This window comes from Colletotrichum phormii (assembly GCF_030913505.1).
Source record: "Colletotrichum phormii strain CBS 102054 chromosome Unknown BDP81scaffold_4, whole genome shotgun sequence".
Taxonomy (NCBI): domain Eukaryota; kingdom Fungi; phylum Ascomycota; class Sordariomycetes; order Glomerellales; family Glomerellaceae; genus Colletotrichum; species Colletotrichum phormii.
In genome coordinates, this window is record NW_026851446.1 from 1,062,561 (window position 1) to 1,079,986 (window position 17,426).

At 54.2% G+C, this 17,426-nt stretch overlaps 6 protein-coding genes across 6 annotated transcripts; 3 read left to right on the forward strand and 3 right to left on the reverse strand.

The window, feature by feature from the left end:
- Positions 1–2,164: 2,164 nt before the first annotated feature.
- Positions 2,165–3,539, forward strand: BDP81DRAFT_458483 (malate dehydrogenase; the record flags this gene model as incomplete). Its single annotated transcript, XM_060593418.1, has 7 exons — positions 2,165–2,177; positions 2,237–2,268; positions 2,344–2,454; positions 2,529–2,616; positions 2,676–3,135; positions 3,187–3,331; positions 3,399–3,539. The coding sequence occupies 7 exons, from the start codon at positions 2,165–2,167 to the stop codon at positions 3,537–3,539; spliced, it is 990 nt and encodes a 329-aa protein (XP_060448933.1).
- Positions 3,540–4,000: 461 nt separating this feature from the next.
- On the reverse strand, positions 4,001–5,011 carry BDP81DRAFT_391050 (transporter particle component; the record flags this gene model as incomplete). Its single annotated transcript, XM_060587501.1, has 4 exons — positions 4,001–4,132; positions 4,200–4,289; positions 4,390–4,507; positions 4,635–5,011. The coding sequence occupies 4 exons, from the start codon at positions 5,009–5,011 to the stop codon at positions 4,001–4,003; spliced, it is 717 nt and encodes a 238-aa protein (XP_060448934.1).
- A 550-nt stretch (positions 5,012–5,561) lies between these two features.
- BDP81DRAFT_469154 (MIZ/SP-RING zinc finger protein) lies at positions 5,562–7,871 on the reverse strand (the record flags this gene model as incomplete). Its single annotated transcript, XM_060594516.1, has 6 exons — positions 5,562–6,392; positions 6,442–6,667; positions 6,726–6,831; positions 6,905–7,212; positions 7,263–7,562; positions 7,721–7,871. 6 exons carry the CDS (start codon positions 7,869–7,871, stop codon positions 5,945–5,947), a joined length of 1,539 nt encoding a protein of 512 aa, XP_060448935.1. The 3' UTR covers positions 5,562–5,944.
- A 1,465-nt stretch (positions 7,872–9,336) lies between these two features.
- Positions 9,337–9,840, forward strand: BDP81DRAFT_446665 (uncharacterized protein; the record flags this gene model as incomplete). The annotated part of the gene is made up of 3 exons (XM_060592090.1): positions 9,337–9,523; positions 9,596–9,643; positions 9,701–9,840. The coding sequence occupies 3 exons, from the start codon at positions 9,337–9,339 to the stop codon at positions 9,838–9,840; spliced, it is 375 nt and encodes a 124-aa protein (XP_060448936.1).
- Positions 9,841–10,447: 607 nt separating this feature from the next.
- BDP81DRAFT_161714 (GPI ethanolamine phosphate transferase) lies at positions 10,448–13,980 on the forward strand. Its single transcript, XM_060582043.1, has 8 exons — positions 10,448–11,038; positions 11,093–11,137; positions 11,192–11,483; positions 11,533–11,660; positions 11,713–12,083; positions 12,136–12,371; positions 12,431–12,693; positions 12,751–13,980. The coding sequence occupies exons 1-8, from the start codon at positions 10,827–10,829 to the stop codon at positions 13,784–13,786; spliced, it is 2,583 nt and encodes an 860-aa protein (XP_060448937.1). The 5' UTR covers positions 10,448–10,826; the 3' UTR covers positions 13,787–13,980.
- A 57-nt stretch (positions 13,981–14,037) lies between these two features.
- BDP81DRAFT_311917 (nuclear condensing complex subunit) lies at positions 14,038–17,266 on the reverse strand (the record flags this gene model as incomplete). The annotated part of the gene is made up of 2 exons (XM_060583763.1): positions 14,038–14,492; positions 14,554–17,266. 2 exons carry the CDS (start codon positions 17,264–17,266, stop codon positions 14,038–14,040), a joined length of 3,168 nt encoding a protein of 1,055 aa, XP_060448938.1.
- Between the last annotated feature and the right edge of the window lie 160 nt (positions 17,267–17,426).

Here is a 17,426-nt window from a genome sequence, read left to right on the forward strand (position 1 = left end):
CATGCGCCTACACGGAAAGGAAAAGGTCGGAGCGGGAGTGGAGAGATAGTGGTCGAACAGGCCGACGTCAAGAGAGCACCTCAGCACAGTAGCCGGACTACGGGTCGTGGTATTGTCGATGCCGTGGTCCTCGGCCATCACCCGGAGTTGCCCGACTAGAACAGAGAGCGAATTCCTGCTGAACCTCGGGAACACGGGCAAGCATCGGGATGTCGAGGGTGCCGTTCGGCTTTGTCCATAACGTCTTCCTATTTTACCCTCCAAAAATGCATGAAGCGGAGCTGTCTTCGATCATTGAATATGGCCGGAGTATTGATGGATGATGGCAGACGAGGACGCTTCTACGTCTTACACGGAGTAAGTCTTCGCCGACATTGACCTGATTGAGATACCTGGAATGGCACCTTTGCGCATACATGGCGGGGTAATTTTGCCAGCCGGGGTTACATAATTGCCCTTAACATGGCATTTCTGAACACATCGGTACGTACTCTTGATATTGTGAGTAATTCGTGCCGCTGTGTAGGTAATTCCTACATTTATCTACATGAGCAATATCCGCACCTCGTAGACGCAACGACAGGTGAGCATGTATTTTTAGTGAGCTGTCTCGCCCGCCCAAACAGGACAGACAGGGTCCGCAGCTAAGGTTGTGCTGAGCTGTCTCATCGCCAAGGATAATGATAGGTATCACGGTATGAAGCCCAGCACGTCACAGGCGTTCCACAGGAATAACGGGGCGCCGCCTTGCCTTCTTGTTTCTACCGTTCCCGCACCCGAGTTTTGGCTATACATAGGAACAAGCTACCCCTGGAGCTCGGGACGTCGGGACGAGGACGGGGGACCGTTCATCAGCAGGAAAACATCGGAAGGCATTGGTCGAGATGGCCGGGAGTTGACGGGGGAGATTCGAGCTTCCAATACCTAGTCCTCCATTGCCGTATTAGCCTCGTCCGTCTCTCTCTCACATGCATCAGACCGGAGGTGAATGGCGAACGAAACGGGTTGACGGCGGGTGTTGCAATTGGTTGCAGGACGTGGGTGGCAGGGGATTAGCGCATTCGGTGCCAGGTAAGGTAGGTAGGTGAGCAAGCACTGGTTGGAAGCACCTAAGAAGGTACCTATGGAATGTATCTTTATCTTTCCTTCAGCGACTGCTTCCACGGGCTGGGCGTGTCTCAGTGGCCGCCTTTGTTTGGGTCGAATGACGAGGTATCTGCGACAGCTATTCCCTGGTGCGGCAAGCCGAAAGGTACCTTGCACTTGCTTTTGTCTTTGTTCTCTCTGCAGCTCTCCGATTCCCGAGACAGTAGCAGCAGCAGCAGCAGGGCCAGCAAGCAAGCAGCGAAGCAGCAACTGGTCCGGCTAATAAAGCACCGCAACCGCGCAAGTATTAGCTACAGGATCGGGCTTGCTGGATGCAGCGGCGCCGCACATGAAGTACACTACCGTAACTACACCCGCAGTGCTGCTGTCGAGTCGCGGGCTCTCTCGCTGTCGGTTTGCTTTTCTGCGCATCACTGGCGCCTTCTGCCGCTACCACCTCACCTCGAGGAGCGAGGAGCGGGCAAGAGCTACAATGGAAACTTGAACCCCCCGTGCCTGCCTCAGGAGCCCCCCCCCCCCCCCCCCCCCCATGGTCCCCTTCTCACCCCTCCAAGTTGCCCCTCTTTCTGACCCCTCCATCCAATGACACGGGCAAAGTCCCACGGGACGAGGGGTGGGAAACCAAAGGTCGCAATTCTCCCCGCGGTTGAACCTACGTCCCCGCCGACAGCCTCCGGACTAGGTATCAGCTGGCTCAGACTACTTCTACGTAACCTTGGCTCGGTTTGCTCTCCTCTCTCTCCTCTCTTGGTCTCCCCTTTCGTACTAAAACAAACGACTTCCCGCTCTTGAATTTCCATTCTCACCCATTTTCCATCTTACAAGCAAAACCCACCAGTTGACCTGACTACTGTACGTTTGACGATGACCTCTTCCCTCTCCTCCTTGACAAGCTGCGGAAGCTCCCCACACTTGGCCTCGTACCATGCGCCAGAGCTCAACGTGTTAAGCGAGCAAGCTTCAAGATCACCCCGCTAATCCGCGAGAACCCTTCAGGCCACCCTCCTCCTTCATCCATCTTCTCTCCCAAACCGAATCACAAGAAACCACATTCAAAATGGTCAAGGCCGGTATGTTTCCGCCACTCGAGATTATCGCGCAGGGCTTCGTCAATCTAACTATGTCTCAGTTGTTGCTGGCGCCTCTGGCGGTATTGGACAGGTACAGTGAAGCCGGAACCCCGCGTGGTCAGCAAATAACGTGCGCATTGGCTTACCATCAATCTTTCTACTCCAGCCTCTGTCCCTCCTCCTCAAGCTCTCTCCCCTCGTCGATGAGCTTGCCCTGTACGATGTCGTCAACACCCCCGGCGTCGCCACCGATCTCTCTCACATCTCTTCCAATGCGGTACGTTGCATCGCAGTCTCAATTGCCTCGTGGTACCCGTAGTATTGCTTGCTAAACAAAGTTACCGCAAACAGAAGATCGCCGGCTACCTGCCCAAGGATGATGGCGCTAAGGCCGCCTTCAAGGGTGCCGATATCATCGTCATTCCTGCCGGTATTCCCCGTGAGTTACAACCACGGAGCCTCGTCCGCTGCTTTCTTCTAACGGCAGATCCACTCTAGGCAAGCCTGGCATGACCCGCGACGATCTCTTCAATATCAATGCCGGTATCGTCAAGGGCCTCATCGAGGTTGCGGCCGAGGTCGCCCCCAAGGCCTTCATCCTCGTCATCTCCAACCCCGTCAACTCCACTGTCCCTATCTCCGCCGAGGTTCTGAAGGCCAAGGGCGTCTTCAACCCTCAGCGTCTGTTTGGTGTCACCACTCTCGACATCGTCAGAGCTGAGACCTTCGTTGCCGAGATCTCCGGCAAGGCCACCAGCGAGCTCAACGTTCCCGTTATTGGCGGTCACTCCGGCGAGACCATTGTCCCTCTCTTCAGCAAGGTCAAGCCCTCCGTGTCCATCGCCGACGACAAGTACGATGCTCTCGTCAACCGTGTCCAGTTCGGTGGTGACGAGGTTGTCAAGGCCAAGGACGGCGCTGGTTCCGCCACTCTCTCCATGGCCTACGCTGGCTACAGGTAAGAAATGGGACACCTGGTAACTTGAAAGTTTGGGACTGACAGTGGTAGATTCGCCGAGAAGGTCCTCAAGGCCCTCAAGGGCGAGAAGGGTCTTGTTGAGCCTAGCTACGTCTACCTCCCCGGCGTTCCCGGCGGTAAGGAGATTGCCGAGAAGACCGGTGTCGACTTCTTCTCCGTTCCCATTGAGCTTGGCGTAAGTTGCGCAGCATTGCAGCCTGCCCCCTGTCCAAAACCAAACGAACTCACTGACATGCTTGCAGCCCAACGGTGCCGAGAAGGCCATCGATATCCTTGGCGACATCACAGAGAAGGAGCAAGAGCTGCTGAAGGCTGCGGTTGCGGGATTGAAGGGCAACATTCAGAAGGGTGTCGAGTTCGCCCACAAGGCCCCCCAAAAGTGATTCCCCCCTTTGTACACTTGTTTTCAGCAACAGCCCCCGACCCCCTCTCGAGGAAGCCGCATGACGACAGCTTCCAACAATGTAGCCAAAATGGTGATAGATGAAATACAACCGAGGGAGAATTATGGCTGATCGACTCTTCTTTTTCCTAGGCTGTGAGGTGTTGTTGGTCTCGCAAGTGTATAGTTGACCAGCGTATAACACCAGTTGAGATCTCTTGAGTCCGCGGTACGTAGGGCAACGGCGTCGGTAATTTTGGATATGGCGATAATTGCTGCTGGTTTATAATTGGAGTTAGACACCTTGGGCATCAACTCGAACGACCAGATCTTTGGTCGATATTCTGCAAAAAGTCTAAATCTTTCATCGCTTGCATGCTGTGAACTGACACTTCAATATGCTTCTCTCCCACGCGCCGTTGATTTTGGACAGGGAGAACTCGTAATATGTGAAGCTGGGTTTTATGAGCTCGACGGCAGTGTTTTGATTTGGAAAATAGCTGCCGGTAGCTCGTTGGTCTCGGCTTGGACGGTAGCGTTGATACCTAACGCCGCCAGCGCCCCGCGCACAATGCCGCACGGGAACCAGAGGAACTGTAGTCAGACAAGTCAGCATCCGTGAAGTTGTGGCATTGGTAGATGGGCGTAAGTTCGAACGTACCGGCTGTGCCCGAACAACCGCTTGTCCGCCAGCCTCTGTGCTCATCCTCGAGAACGGTTTGAACGAGTTATCCGTTAGCACGTAGACGCCCTATTCCAATGCGCCAGGTTAGTAAGCCCATTCTTTCGCTCGCCTGGAGTATCGCCCTCGGCCAGAACTTCCAGTAGGTAGGGGGTGTTCGCCGACGTACCCTGTGATTCGTCTTGAGGTTGTCAATCTGTTTCCTAAACACAAGCGACCACAGATCCTTGCAGACAAACTTGATCACGTCGAGCGTATCGTTGAATCGCGGCCGGTCTCTCGAGAACCTAAACACCAAGTCGATAGACTGTCAGCTTCCAATCATTGTAAAACCCTAATATTGTGTCTTCTTCCCCCTTTGCCGTCGCCAAAGACGGCCGCGGAGAGAAGGAGGAAGAGACGAAGGAAACGTACCTCTCAACAAGCCCCTGCCCAACACGATAGCCCAGCGTCTCAAGCCGATAAAACACCGCGTCCCGCTCCTCATCCTCGTCAAGCTTCCTGACTGTGCTCCCGCCCGCGGCCCCGTCGGCGCTCGACGGCGCGGGACCCCCGTCTCCTCCCCCGCCCTGGCTATGGCTCACGGTCGATAGCGCATCAGCCGAAGCGCCTCCTACCGCGGCACCAGACCCAGTCCCATTCGCATCAGTCGGCGCGGCTTCGAGGTCCCTCGTCACGCGGAAGGCCATGGGCACGAGCTCGATGAGGAGAAAGTCTAGACAGGAGGAGTTGAGGAAGGAGGCCGACGGGTCCGTGGCGTTGTACGGCGGCATGACGCTTTCGAAGGACATGGCTCTTGCTGCGGGGGTTCTGTTCGTAGTGGGGAGAGTGGAGGGAATAGCTGGTTTGCTTCCTGGCCTCGTCGAGGAAGGGGGTTCGCGCAATTGTTGCTTTTCGTGAGGTGTGGTTCGTTTGACTTGTCTAGAAACCGAGTGCGATGAAAGCTTGTCGTTACTCCAAGGCAGTCAAGATTGGACGACGAAGTTTGTAAAAATCGGCTCGGCGTGGGGGCAATGGCGCTTATAGAGAATCGCAGGAATGGCTGTGGACTTTGTGTGTCGTCGAGGTTGATGTGCGGTTCAAGGTAGGTATGTAGCTGGGGATGGATAGACGAACGTATGCGCTTTCTTACCTGAGGTAAAGAGCGAGGCCGGGTACGTACCTGCTTTGACAATGTTGTGGAGCTGGCCTCTAAGCTCTCCAGGGTCCACCTACCAGAGCTTCAATTCCCCCTCGACAGGGATTACAGTAGGCAACTTGAACGTTACGCTGTTACGCGGTCACAGCTAGTCAATGATGGGGGGGTGCTAGAAGACATGGACGAAGCAGAGAGTTTTCAGAGTGGAAGTCATCTTGTTGTACGGATGCGATATCCGCAGCGTAGTGATTGGTATTTGTACCCCTGCTTTCCTAAGGTACCTAGCTGGCAAAGTCTCTGGGGCATCTCATCTACCTTACCATCTAAGTAAAGCTCTGTTCAGACGCCCGTTGTCGCCCTGCTTCATGCCTTTGAATAAGGCTGTTGGAATATGTTTTGCCTCCTAAACGCCTGGACAGCTATCCATCCGTCCCTTCCCATGCCGAAACGAAAAAAAAAACGCATACATGAGACTCAAATCCGCCTTCATTAGGTACCTAGGGAGATATGTACGTGCTAACTGAGGCGACTAACCTCATGCGCCGTATCTCGCAGCTCGTTGTTAGGAAGTGCTAGAGCAGCCTCTTCAGAACATGCTGCTGCTGTAACCATTGCTGTTGTAGTTACTCGATCCCGGGCCCTGTAACTGCTGCCGCTTCGGAGGCGGTGCGGCTGGCTCATCATCGTCTGATAGGGTCAGATCTATTGTCACCCTATCCGAATGCAGTCTCTTGGCACTCGTCGTGGCCACACCCCGCGGCATCGTCGAGCTTTCTCGGGACATCACCGTTGTCGTCGGAGTTGCCGTGCTGGCGACTGACCGGTTGGGGGTTTCGAAGTTCCGACTGCGAACGGGGTTGACCTCCACGATACCCCAATCGTCGTCATCATCATCGTCGTCGTCAACTAGGCCGCTTCCACCATTGGTAGGCCTATTTTCATCCTGTCCTGGGTTCACTCGCCATTGCCCGTCTGGTTCAATGGTAACTTGGTCGAGGGACTTTGATGTGTTTGCTAGGATGTCTCTGACGTATCTTTGACGACTGTTAGCTAGAAATCGTGGGAGCGAGACATGGGACCTACTCGTCAACGGCCAGCTGTGCGTATGGGGCCGGTTTGTTGCAAATCGGGCACAACCACTGAGGGCCCTGCTCTTGCAATTGAAGGTACGACGTTGCATCGAAACACTGGATGTGTGAACAGTTGACAGAGCGGCAAGGGACATCGAGACGCATGTAGGACAGAGGACACTTGAGAGACAGTACTTGGGATGTCGTGACGATGTCTGTGTCTGCCGCTTTCTTGCTGACTGAAAGATTTTAGTCCCCTGTTGATAGATAGTCTTGAAATGAATCGACGAAACTTACTCTCCTCAATCACCTTGTTTTTGGGGATCTTCTGCCCCTTCTTGATATTCTCAGCCAGATCCTGCGCCGAGGTGATTCGGCAGACGTTGAGGACAAGATAGAATTTCTACAGACAAACTGAGTGTCAGCGAAAAGGAACGGAACATAAAATTCGGACTAGTAAGTTTGAGGCAACCCACCTTTTGAGTCAACGCATAAGTGAACTCAACGAGATTTCTGTTGTCATTTTTCAGACGCAAGTAACTCGTAATGTCGACCGGCCTCGTCGATCCTGGCTTGTTCTTCAAGCCTCTGAGATTCGCTTTGACCTCGTTGCCATTGATCTTGATCTCCGACTGATGAGGGAACGCGATTTCTTGGACGCCACTGTTGTCTCCGGCGCAAAAGACCATGATGCGTAGTGACTTGTCCTCGAGAACTCTGTTGATCTGGGGATGTTCGCTGACTTTGACTGGAATCGAGACCATGTTCCTATGCTGGCTCATAGCTGATTGGGAAATTAGCAACGGCCAAGATGAGGAACGAATGGCGACCTACCGTCGCATAAGCGTACATCGCCGACCCGGAACTGGATCTCGTAAAAAGGACTGTTCTTGAAAGAAAGTCCACCGCTTGATCCGTAACCGGGGAGCGCGGGACCAGTCGCACCGCCGGGACGGGCGCTGCGGCCCCAATATTGGTCTTGCCGCATCATTGAGACTGGCGGAGTTGCTGTGGCAGGACGTCCACCCTTCTGAGAGGCGGGTGAAGCGGAGGAGCCGGTTCGTGTGGTCTCGATGCTTCGTTGTATTTGCTGGAAGCGAGTCGCGTCGCTGTTCTTGAAGGCTTCTTCGATAGCTGAGAGACGAGAGATATTAGCCTTGGGTGGTTCTGAGAAGCAATCCTGCCGCATAGGGCAATGCTTAGACATAATAGTGACCGTGGGATAGAAAGAGTCAAGGAAGTAGAGCGCAAGGAGAAGAAGAAGAAGAAGAAGAAGAAGGGAAAGTACTCACCACTGACGATGCGACTTTGCAGAGCCGCCTTAACGCCGCTGCTAGTGAGCCCGTTGAGCTGGCAGATTTGGGATAATTGACGGTTGAGTAGCTGATTGCTGTTCACCAGCTTGACCAGAGCCTGGAGCTCATGCCTCTGAATGGAGGTCATGGTTCTCGGGCGAGGTGGAAGGGTTGTGGTGGTGTCTTCGGTGACAGCCTCATGAAGGTTCGCAGGTGCGACGTCGGATCGACTTGGGTCGCTGGTACCTAGAGACGACGTCGACAGGCCGTGGGTGTATGTGGCGGATACTATTTTGCGTCAAGGTCTCGTCGGCCGAGGAATGGGTGGAAAAACAAAGAAGAGAAGAAGAACGACGGGCCTCAAATGGAAAGAAGAATCATGGGCGCGACCACACGAGGCAGGAGCGACGAGGCTCGTGGTGCGCGCCGACAGGCAAGAGCCAAAAGTGCGTGGGGAAGTTGCAGTCGGGTTGGTCGAGGAAGGCAAGGGCAGGGTAGGTAGGTAGCTCTGTGCTGCCTGAGTAGTGATTGTGGTGGTGCTGTGCTGCCTTTCCCGTCCTTTTTTTCCCTTCCTTTCCCACTCTCTGTTTTGCGACAATAGAGAGGAAGAGTGGGAGATTTGTTCCCAACTGCGACAATAATGAAAATAGCGACCTTGATATGCGCGAAATAGTGCGCTTGTCTTCCGGTACAAGCTTTATTGCATCGAGTAGAAGGATGGATAGCACATCGACACCCAAGGCAAGAGCAACGGCATCAGTCGAGCGTGATGATGAAGTGAGGTCAAACTAGGTCGCGGGCTATTTATTGGGTCGGCAAAAGTTTAATGTCATTCGCTTTTGGGGCTCTGCGAGAGTCACTGAACGGCTAGGAGTCCACCACAGCTGAATGGCTTGCGAGTGCAGCGGTAATCAACCCTTACTTTGGGTGTGGGCCTAGACCAAGGCAAGTGAAGCGTGAAGGTGAAGGTGAACGGCTGAGGTGAGATTGAAATTGGCCGAGAAGAGGCAGGAAATGGTGGCCCTTCACTCTGTAGTCTTCGGGGGTTCGCAGTTGAGGTGTACCTACCGTCAGAGCCTGAACCGATCACTCTCTAGTGGGTGGTCCGCCGTTGTTTCGGCATCTGCGTTCCCTAAGAAGCGGACAACGCAGGTGAGAAACGAAAATACCTGGGCCATCGTGGAAACCACCACCAGCCAGAGCCGCCTTCCAGGTGTTTGGACGAATGTGGGGGTGCCAATAGCCGGCAGTCCCCGCGACGGCCCATTGACTGAGGTGAAGTGGTCTGGCCCATGTGAGACCCAAGGATTGCTGCCGTCCAAATCAGCGCTGCGACCTGCCTACGGAGTACCCTTCCTGAGTGGACGACTGGATTGGGAGGCGGGGCACGGCTGCGACCACCTGTGTAAAATTTCCTACCACCACTCAGTAAAGACCGTTCGCTTTCACAAGGTCAATTTCACCGACTTGAATCCTCGACGTTTCTCAGTAATCCAAGGCATATTAAGGTTGTTTCTCACTCAGCCTGCTACTATTTCCTTGCCTGTATATACGCAGCGAGTCGCCACCTGAAATCCTTCAAAACACCACGCCGCCGGCACATATCCGCAGCAATGGCCAAGAGCGCGAGAGCCAGCGTTATCAAGAAGAACAACCAGAGACTCAAGGCAAATGTCTTTGGTCCCGTTGAGCAGGCCAGAGCCGAGCGTCTCTCGGCGAAGCTGCTAGAATTGGCAAAGGCTCCCAAGCCTGAGAGAGAGGCAGACACCAAGATGGACGTTAAGGAGCAGGACGACGATGGTGAGTTCCCCAACCAGCCAATTCAAGGCCGTTCCATGAGCCAAGAAAGTGTCGAAACTGACTTTCATATAGCGGAAATAAACGGTGATGAGAAGAAGGAGGCCAAGGCGGATGATACCTGTAAGCTGAGTTCGTACAATAATCTCTGCGATTCACGAAAACTGACTCTCTCCACAGCCATGGACGTTGACTCGGCGAAACCCAAGCGTCGTTCCGGAAGAATTCAGAAGCAAAGGAAGAAGACTTCCAAGGTCGTCTTCCCCAAGTACAGCGACCGTCGCGGAGGTTCCAAGGGCGGCGTTTCCAAGAGAAAGTAAAGGCTTTATGTCCTTCACTATTGGTTCCCCTCGCTTCTTGCAGTATCATGGGCGAAGAGTCGCGCTCATGGACGAAAAGCCAAAGCGCGCTCGCGCAGAGAGTCTCGTGATGAGGGACTCATTCCTGGCCATATCCAATTCCTTTTCCGGCGTTCTTGTGAATAGTGGGAGACTAAAATTTTCATCGGTTATTTTGGGGGGTCATTTCACACTTTTCACCCCATTGAGAGAGTACATTGGAGAAGCGGTCAAAAAGTTGATAGACCTATAGACATGGCACTGAGCATAGCCATGTATTTGCCAGACGAATAATGAAAAAATCACTGTCAACTCCCAAATTTCTCCACGTTAAAGACTATCTGAAAGCATTTCCTTCATTGATTCTCAGTCCTGCGTCGGGTGAAGCGGAAGAACACCTCCTGCTCGTAACGGGCCGGGGTCTCTCTGCTCGGACTCTCCTACTATGTATGTTCTCGACCAATCACCGCCCGGGCGCGACTCCCTCCAGTTCGGTGCATGTCATCCCTGTGCAAGAGCTGTTACAGTGTCCTCTCAGCTCCCGAGGTCCTGTCATGTCCATCATACCTACCGATGTACCAGGGTAATTAGCTCTCTGCATACTCCGTACCTAGATACCTTACCATCCCTACGGATACCTTACGGATACCATTTAGCTATTTGCTCCGCCTGCTGGACATTCACTTTACCCATTTGGGTTCTAAACGACTGGATCCCGAGAACCTTGACGGAACTGCCACCGTTGCCTGCGCATTGGCGACTTCACCCGTCTTCCAACTCACCGTGGCTTGCGCGCCGTTCATCCCTTGTCGCATCATGATCGAATAAGCCAACTGCTTTCCGAACGTGATGACCCTGTTCTCCAGCCATCAAAAACCCCGACAGCATCAATAACACACAGAAGCTAAACGTGGCCTTCTTATTGCGATTCTGCGGCCAACCGTCATCTTGATGGATACGCGACGAACATGTCTTTTCGGTACGGCCCGGGCTTCCTGGCAACTCTTCTCACAATCGCCAACATCCTGATTCCACTGGCGGTTTTCACTTTTGCTACCGGCTTCTTTCCGTATAAGCCGGTTCTGCCAGGTTTGGCTCAGTATGAAGCTCTTGAATATGGCCCGCCGCCACCGGCACCATTCGACCGCCTCATCTTTATGGTAGTCGATGCGTTACGAAGGTGAATGCCGCTCATTATACCACTGATGTTTCGACAATGCTGACAAAATCACAGCGATTTCGTGTACTTGAACGGTACCGGCTTCACATATACTCAAGAGTACGCCGACGAGCACCATATCGTTTTACTCCCACCGTGTTAACCATGTTATAGACTCATCCGCGATGGCGCCGCCCTGCCTTTCACTGCCTACGCGCGGTCACCAACCGTCACCATGCCTAGAATCAAAGCCATCACCACTGGCTCGATCCCGTCTTTCCTGGACGTCATCTTGAACCTGGACGAGGCGGATTCGTCCTCGACTCTCGCCGCTCAAGACACCTGGCTTGCCCAGATGAAAGCCAAGGAGACCGGGAAAATGCTCATGTACGGCGATGACACATGGCTGAAGCTCTTTCCGGGCACTTTTGATCGTGCTGATGGTACCGCGAGCTTCTTCGTAGCAGTAAGTCTTCATAATCCATCCTTCCTATCCTTTGACTGACTGTTCCAAGGACTTCACCGAGGTGGACAATAATGTCACCAGGCACATAGATACCGAACTGAAGAATGACGACTGGAGCACGTTAGTCCTGCACTATCTCGGCCTCGATCACATCGGGCATAAATCAGGACCGCGAAGGTAAGATCGGTTTTGGATTGCCCTCCAAGTCCCCCTTGCTGACTATAGTCAGCTCGCACATGGTACCGAAACAACATGAGATGGATGGTATCGTGAAACGTATATACAACGCCATGGAATCACGAGAACACATGTCTTCCACATTGATGGTTCTCTGCGGTGATCACGGCATGAATGACGCCGGCAATCACGGAGCTTCTTCCCCTGGAGAGACCTCCCCGGCCCTCGTTTTCATCTCTCCCAAACTGAAATCATTGCAACGGAACCTCCAGGCCCCTGTTCCGTTTCGAGAGGACTTTTCTTACTACACCAAGATTGAGCAGTCGGATCTGGCACCCACCCTTGGCGCTCTGCTGGGCTTCCCGGTGCCGCAAAACAACCTCGGCGCCTTCATCTCCGACTTCCTCCCTTTCTGGCCCAATAGTGAGTTTGTGCGGCTCCCAACTTCGATTGTACTGTTACTCACGCTTGGCAGAAAATGATCAGATTCAATTACTGGTCCGCAATGCTCGACAGATATTGAATATTGTGACGGCAACTTTTGGCTCCGAGATGTTTGACTTAGGGTCTACCTTTGACCAAAAGACTTGCTCAAGCCCTCGAGATGATGCCCAAGAGCTAGCGTGTGAATGGCACCGCGTCAACGATGCACTCAAAACCATGGATGACGAGGCAGAGTTAGATCCAGCTTGGCGTGAAGCTATGTCCAAGGTACGTGAACACTCTGACTTTGGTGTATCAGATCATGGATATGTGTTGACATTCAACAGTGGCTGAGCAGAGCTCAAGATCTGATGAGCAGCATGGCCAGCAATTACGATATGGGAAGGCTACACGTTGGCGAAGCAGTCGTCGTTCTCGTTACCGGCTCGCTCATCATCGGTGCTCGACTTAGTCTCTTGCCGCTGCTGGCTATCTCAGTCACATACGGCATCATGATGTTCGCGAGCAGCTACGTAGAAGAAGAACACCATTTCTGGTACTGGGCCACGTCCGCCTGGCTGGGCGTCATCGGCATCAAGAAGATGCAGTCGTGAGTGCCAAGCACACTTCTAATACCCTTGACTTACAAAACTGACATCAGCTACAGCACCCGGTCACCATTTGGAACACTCGCATCTCTCCTCATCGCCCTGACAGCAGCCAGACTGATCCGGGGATGGAACCAGACTGGCCAGAAGCACGCCGGCGAGCCCGATATCGCCAAGACCTTCATCGTCACAAGCCCCCCCATCCTCTGGACCCTCGTCAGCGTAACCTACCTCTTCCTCTTTGCACAAATACTCAGAAAGCTCCGCGGCCTTCCCCGCGCCGCCGTGGCGACTACCTCAGCCATCCTGATCCTTTCTGCTCTCACCTTCAAGCTCGCCTTCACCAACGAAGACGCCCCCGAGCTTGTGACCGGGCCCCTGGCAACCCTAAGCACTCTCACCCAAGGCATCTCCCTCGTCACCCGAGCCCGCGTCGTCTTCGTCGGCATCGGCACAACAGCCTTCTACTCATCCTACCTCGCCCTCTCCAACCCAAAGACCGAAGCGCGACACACCTCCCCGCTCCTCCACCACCTCATCACCCTCCTCCTCGCAACCCAATCCCGCGTCACAAACATCCCCCTCCTCCTCCTCTTCACCCTCCAACTACCCCTCCTCGCCTCCCTCGACCTCTCCCTGCCCCTCCTATCCACAACCTCCCTCCTCCTCCAGTACGCCTCCTTCTTCGCCTTTGGCGGCACAAACGCAATCTCCTCCGTCGACCTCTCGAGCGCCTACAACGGCGTGGCGGGCTTCAACGTCGTCGCCGTCGGCGCCCTGACCTTCGTGAGCAACTGGGTCGGCCCTATCTACTGGGCCTCCGCGACGAACCTGCTCCTCCTGCAATACCGCGGCCGCAGGGCCGGGAGCGACGAGGGCAGGCATGTGTTTTTGCGGCATGTAGGGCACATGACCTTGTTCACGGCGTGCAGCGTCGCGTTCGTGATGGTGGCGTGCGAGGCGTTACGGACGCACCTCTTTGTCTGGACGGTGTTTTCGCCAAAGTACCTGTACTGCATGGCCTGGACCGTCGGACAGCATCTCCTCGTCAACGTTGTGTTTGCCGGTTTGTTGTACCGATTGGGATCGGCTTGATAGACGAAGCATTCACCACTGTCTGCCACCAAAGGTAGCAGACTTGTAACACTACGCAGGACATGGAGAAAAAATAAAAGCAAAGACATTGTCAATCCTGCAAGGAGTTTCATCATTACTAGTACATAGATCATAAATTCTTGTAGAGAAAACCATTCCGCAATGCTCCCGAGACCCGGGGATAGGTATCCGTCAAGCCAAAAACATACCACCCGAATTCAAAGAGCCCATCCCATTCATTGCCCTGATCCTCACGCGCCCTCTTCATCAGACAGCAGCTCGCTCACGATAGAGTCACCGTCGCCCTGCCGCGTGTTCTGGATCACGGTATCATCGCTATTCTCGTCTTCCTCCTTAATATCAGGCTCCAACGTGACAGTCTTGTCCTCATCGGCGTCGTGTAGCCTCGAGGAGGCGACAGAACCGGCGACAGACGGCGCGACGGAGTCCGCACGCGACGCGGCGACGGAGACGCTCCTGCTCATGCGGCGCGGCTCGCCGTCCTGCTGCTCGCCGAGGTTGGCGACGATCTTGCCCAGGCTGACGTGGATCTTGTTGAGGGCGTTGCGGCCCATGGTGTCGGTGACGAGTTTGTCGTTGACGGCGATGGTGATCTCGTCGTAGACTTCCCTGATTTTTTCTTCGGTGCTCGTGGGCGAGATGTACAGCTTTCCGAGGAGGGGTGCGACCACCTTCTTCTCTTCCTCTAAGAATGTGTGTTAGCACCGATCGCCTCGATGTGGGTGGGTGAGAATGGAATAACTTACTGCTCAAGTTTCCGCCCAAGCGGTCCAGAATGTCCAGGGCGAACTCCAGGTGAATATCGCCATTGACAGTCTTCTTCTCCAAGTCGAGCCCAGTAGCAGGGTTGAAGCACTTGCGAGGATCAGTCCAATCCACTAGGCAAGCACCAATAGTCGTCAGACTCTCCATCTCCTCGTTGACATCAGCGTCATCGTCCTCCAAGTTCTCACGGACGTTCAACAACGCATGCAGGGCGTCCAGAGCGACGGTGCGCATGAGATCCTGGTTCTCTGCTCGGGAGTAGCAGAACACGGGCAGGAAGTAGTTGAGAGCCTGTCTGACACTCTGGTTGGAAGCAGTTACGGGGTCGAAGTACTGAACAACCAGCGTCTTGAGCATTTCCGCTGAAGCTTCTGGGTCAGTGACGACACGTCCCAGAAGCAGCTTGGAAACCGCCAGGGTGGCGGCAGCCTGGACCTCGGGTGATCTGATTCCCGACTTGAGAGCCTTGATGTAGATCTTGAGCAACGCTGGTGTTGAGCTCAATAGTTGAGAGCCGTGGACGTTGAGGATGTCGGTGAGAATCTGCAACGCGGTGATCTGGAGGGCAGTGTGGCCCTTGGTAAAGAAGTGCATAAAGAGCGTCAAGTTCTCCTCGGCCAGTGACCTGTCGAGCAGGGAGCAGAGACCCAAGCAGACGAGACCCCTCTCGCGGACGGGTGCCTCGTGACTTCGCACAGCTGGGACGACAAGATTGTTAAGCATGGACACCAGGTGGTCGTTCTGCTGCAGGTCGCCGGCGACGTTTGATAACATGCACTGCACAATGTGCAGGCACTTCATGTTGATCATGATTTCCTTGACCGCCTTCGCCCTGGCCTCTTCTTCACTGAGCTCGGGGCTCTTATTTCGGCTCCCACTTCTTGTGGGCGTGGTGTCACCACTGACCTCTGACCTCGCCGAGTGAAAGCTATCATCGGTGCGGTCATCGGGCGCTGGGTCGTCGACGATAGTATCGTGAACATCGGCAACGGCCTCCAATACCACCGAGCAGAACTCCTTCTCGCCAGCGTTGTCCGGAGCACAAATGTCTCGGAGAACGCTGATCGTAAGCTTAGTTACGTCGTCGGGAAGCTCAGGGACCGAGAGGGATTGGCGGAGGAGAGCAAACATCTTGCGACGGCCAACCTCATCGGAATAGTCAAGAGTGATGGCGATGTGGAGCATCTGCTCGACAATGAACTCTTGCTCTACCGTGTCCTCTTCTTCGTCCTCTTCGCTACCTGCCTGAGAGACCCTCTTAATAGCCTCAATCAAGACGCCGAGGTATCTTTCGAGATAGAACGCGAGCGTAGTCACTTCAGGTAGTTTCTCCTCAACTAGAGACTCGTACTTGCCGTTGCCCTCGGTTCGGCAGAAGTCGTTGAAACTGCGAGCCGTGAAGACAGACTCTGCAGAAAGCGTCTCCCAATAGTTCTTATCAAATGTGACGGCTTCTCTGTAATCGGGTCTACCTTCCCAGAATCCCTTCATCGCCTCGAGGGCAACACCATTCTCAACGCCAGAGTTCACGACATCGATACGCTCCAGGAGCTCGTGAAGGCCATCAAAGTTTGGCGGCGCAGGTTCCGCAGGCGGTGCCCCCTCCTCGGGCGGCGGAACACCAGCGCAGTCCTCGATCCAACGTTCGCGGAAGAGTCTTCCCGCTGACTTGCGGACATTTTCGTCTCTGTCGCGAAGGCCCCATCTGAGGAGCTTCTCTCTCATCGAGAGTGAGAGATGTCGGAAATCACCGAGGGCGGGTAGCAGTCGCGAGTACACCGCTCTGCGAGTCAGGGCATCCTGATCTCTAGCGCGTTCCAGCAAGTATGGCAAAGTGGCTGGGAGAATGGGCAAATTGACGAGAAGTGACCTTCTCACATCGGCGCTTGGGTCGTTCTGTATAACTTCAAGCAGCTTCTCGAGGAGGCCGCTAGCCTCGTCATCCTCGCTACCGTCCTCATTCGCGGCAGCGTCAACCTGGTTGCCAGCCAAACGTCCCAAACCCAGGACCGCCTGTGCACGAACCATTGCCTCCTTGTCACGGATACGCTTAAGAAGCCCATGGCGGAGTTTTTGGAAGAGGTCGTCGTCGATGGCGTCGAGGGAGTTGATGATGTGGGAAATCAACTGGGTGGATCTGTATCGGACAAACTTATCCTTGGCCGTCATCAGGGGCAAGATCGTGCTCATGAGATAACTGGTGAGTCTGGTGCTGGGGGTCTCGGGCATGATGCTAGCATCCTCGTCGACCTCTCCAAGAATCTCGTTGTCTTTGTCGTTCGCATGTCGTAGGAAGAATCCGACAAACCGAATCGTCTTCTCTCCAACACTCTCTGCCTTCTTGATAGGCATAACTCTCAGGACACATCGAACGAACTCGGAGTTGAAGGCTTCCTCGTCAAAGTCGTTTGCTGCCGTTTTCTTCACGCTGGTCGGCTCGTATGCGCAAGCTTCCTGGATCTTGCGCAATGTGACGACCAACTTGCGGTGCGATGCTGTGTTTCTTTGCGCATCGCGGAATACAGCGCATACTTGGCCGCGAAGCTCACTGTCCGGTCTTTCGGTCGGGATATCTGCGGCGATTGATGAGGAGCGGGATGCTGTTGAAGCTCGGGAGCCAAGGGTCGCTGCGGAGGATTTGTGCGACACTGCCGCTGAGGTCCTCGTGGACCTAGTCGATACTCGTGCCGGCATATTGAGGTTTGTCGTCGTGTATTATCGTTGTATGGCAGCGGATCGGTCGAGACCGCGTGAAACACGGGAAAAGTTGTCGTTGTTAATGAAGCCAAAAAATGATGTGTTTGTTGATTAGTCTGGATGATGGATGACAGGCGCCCTGTTCGCGAATTAGCTG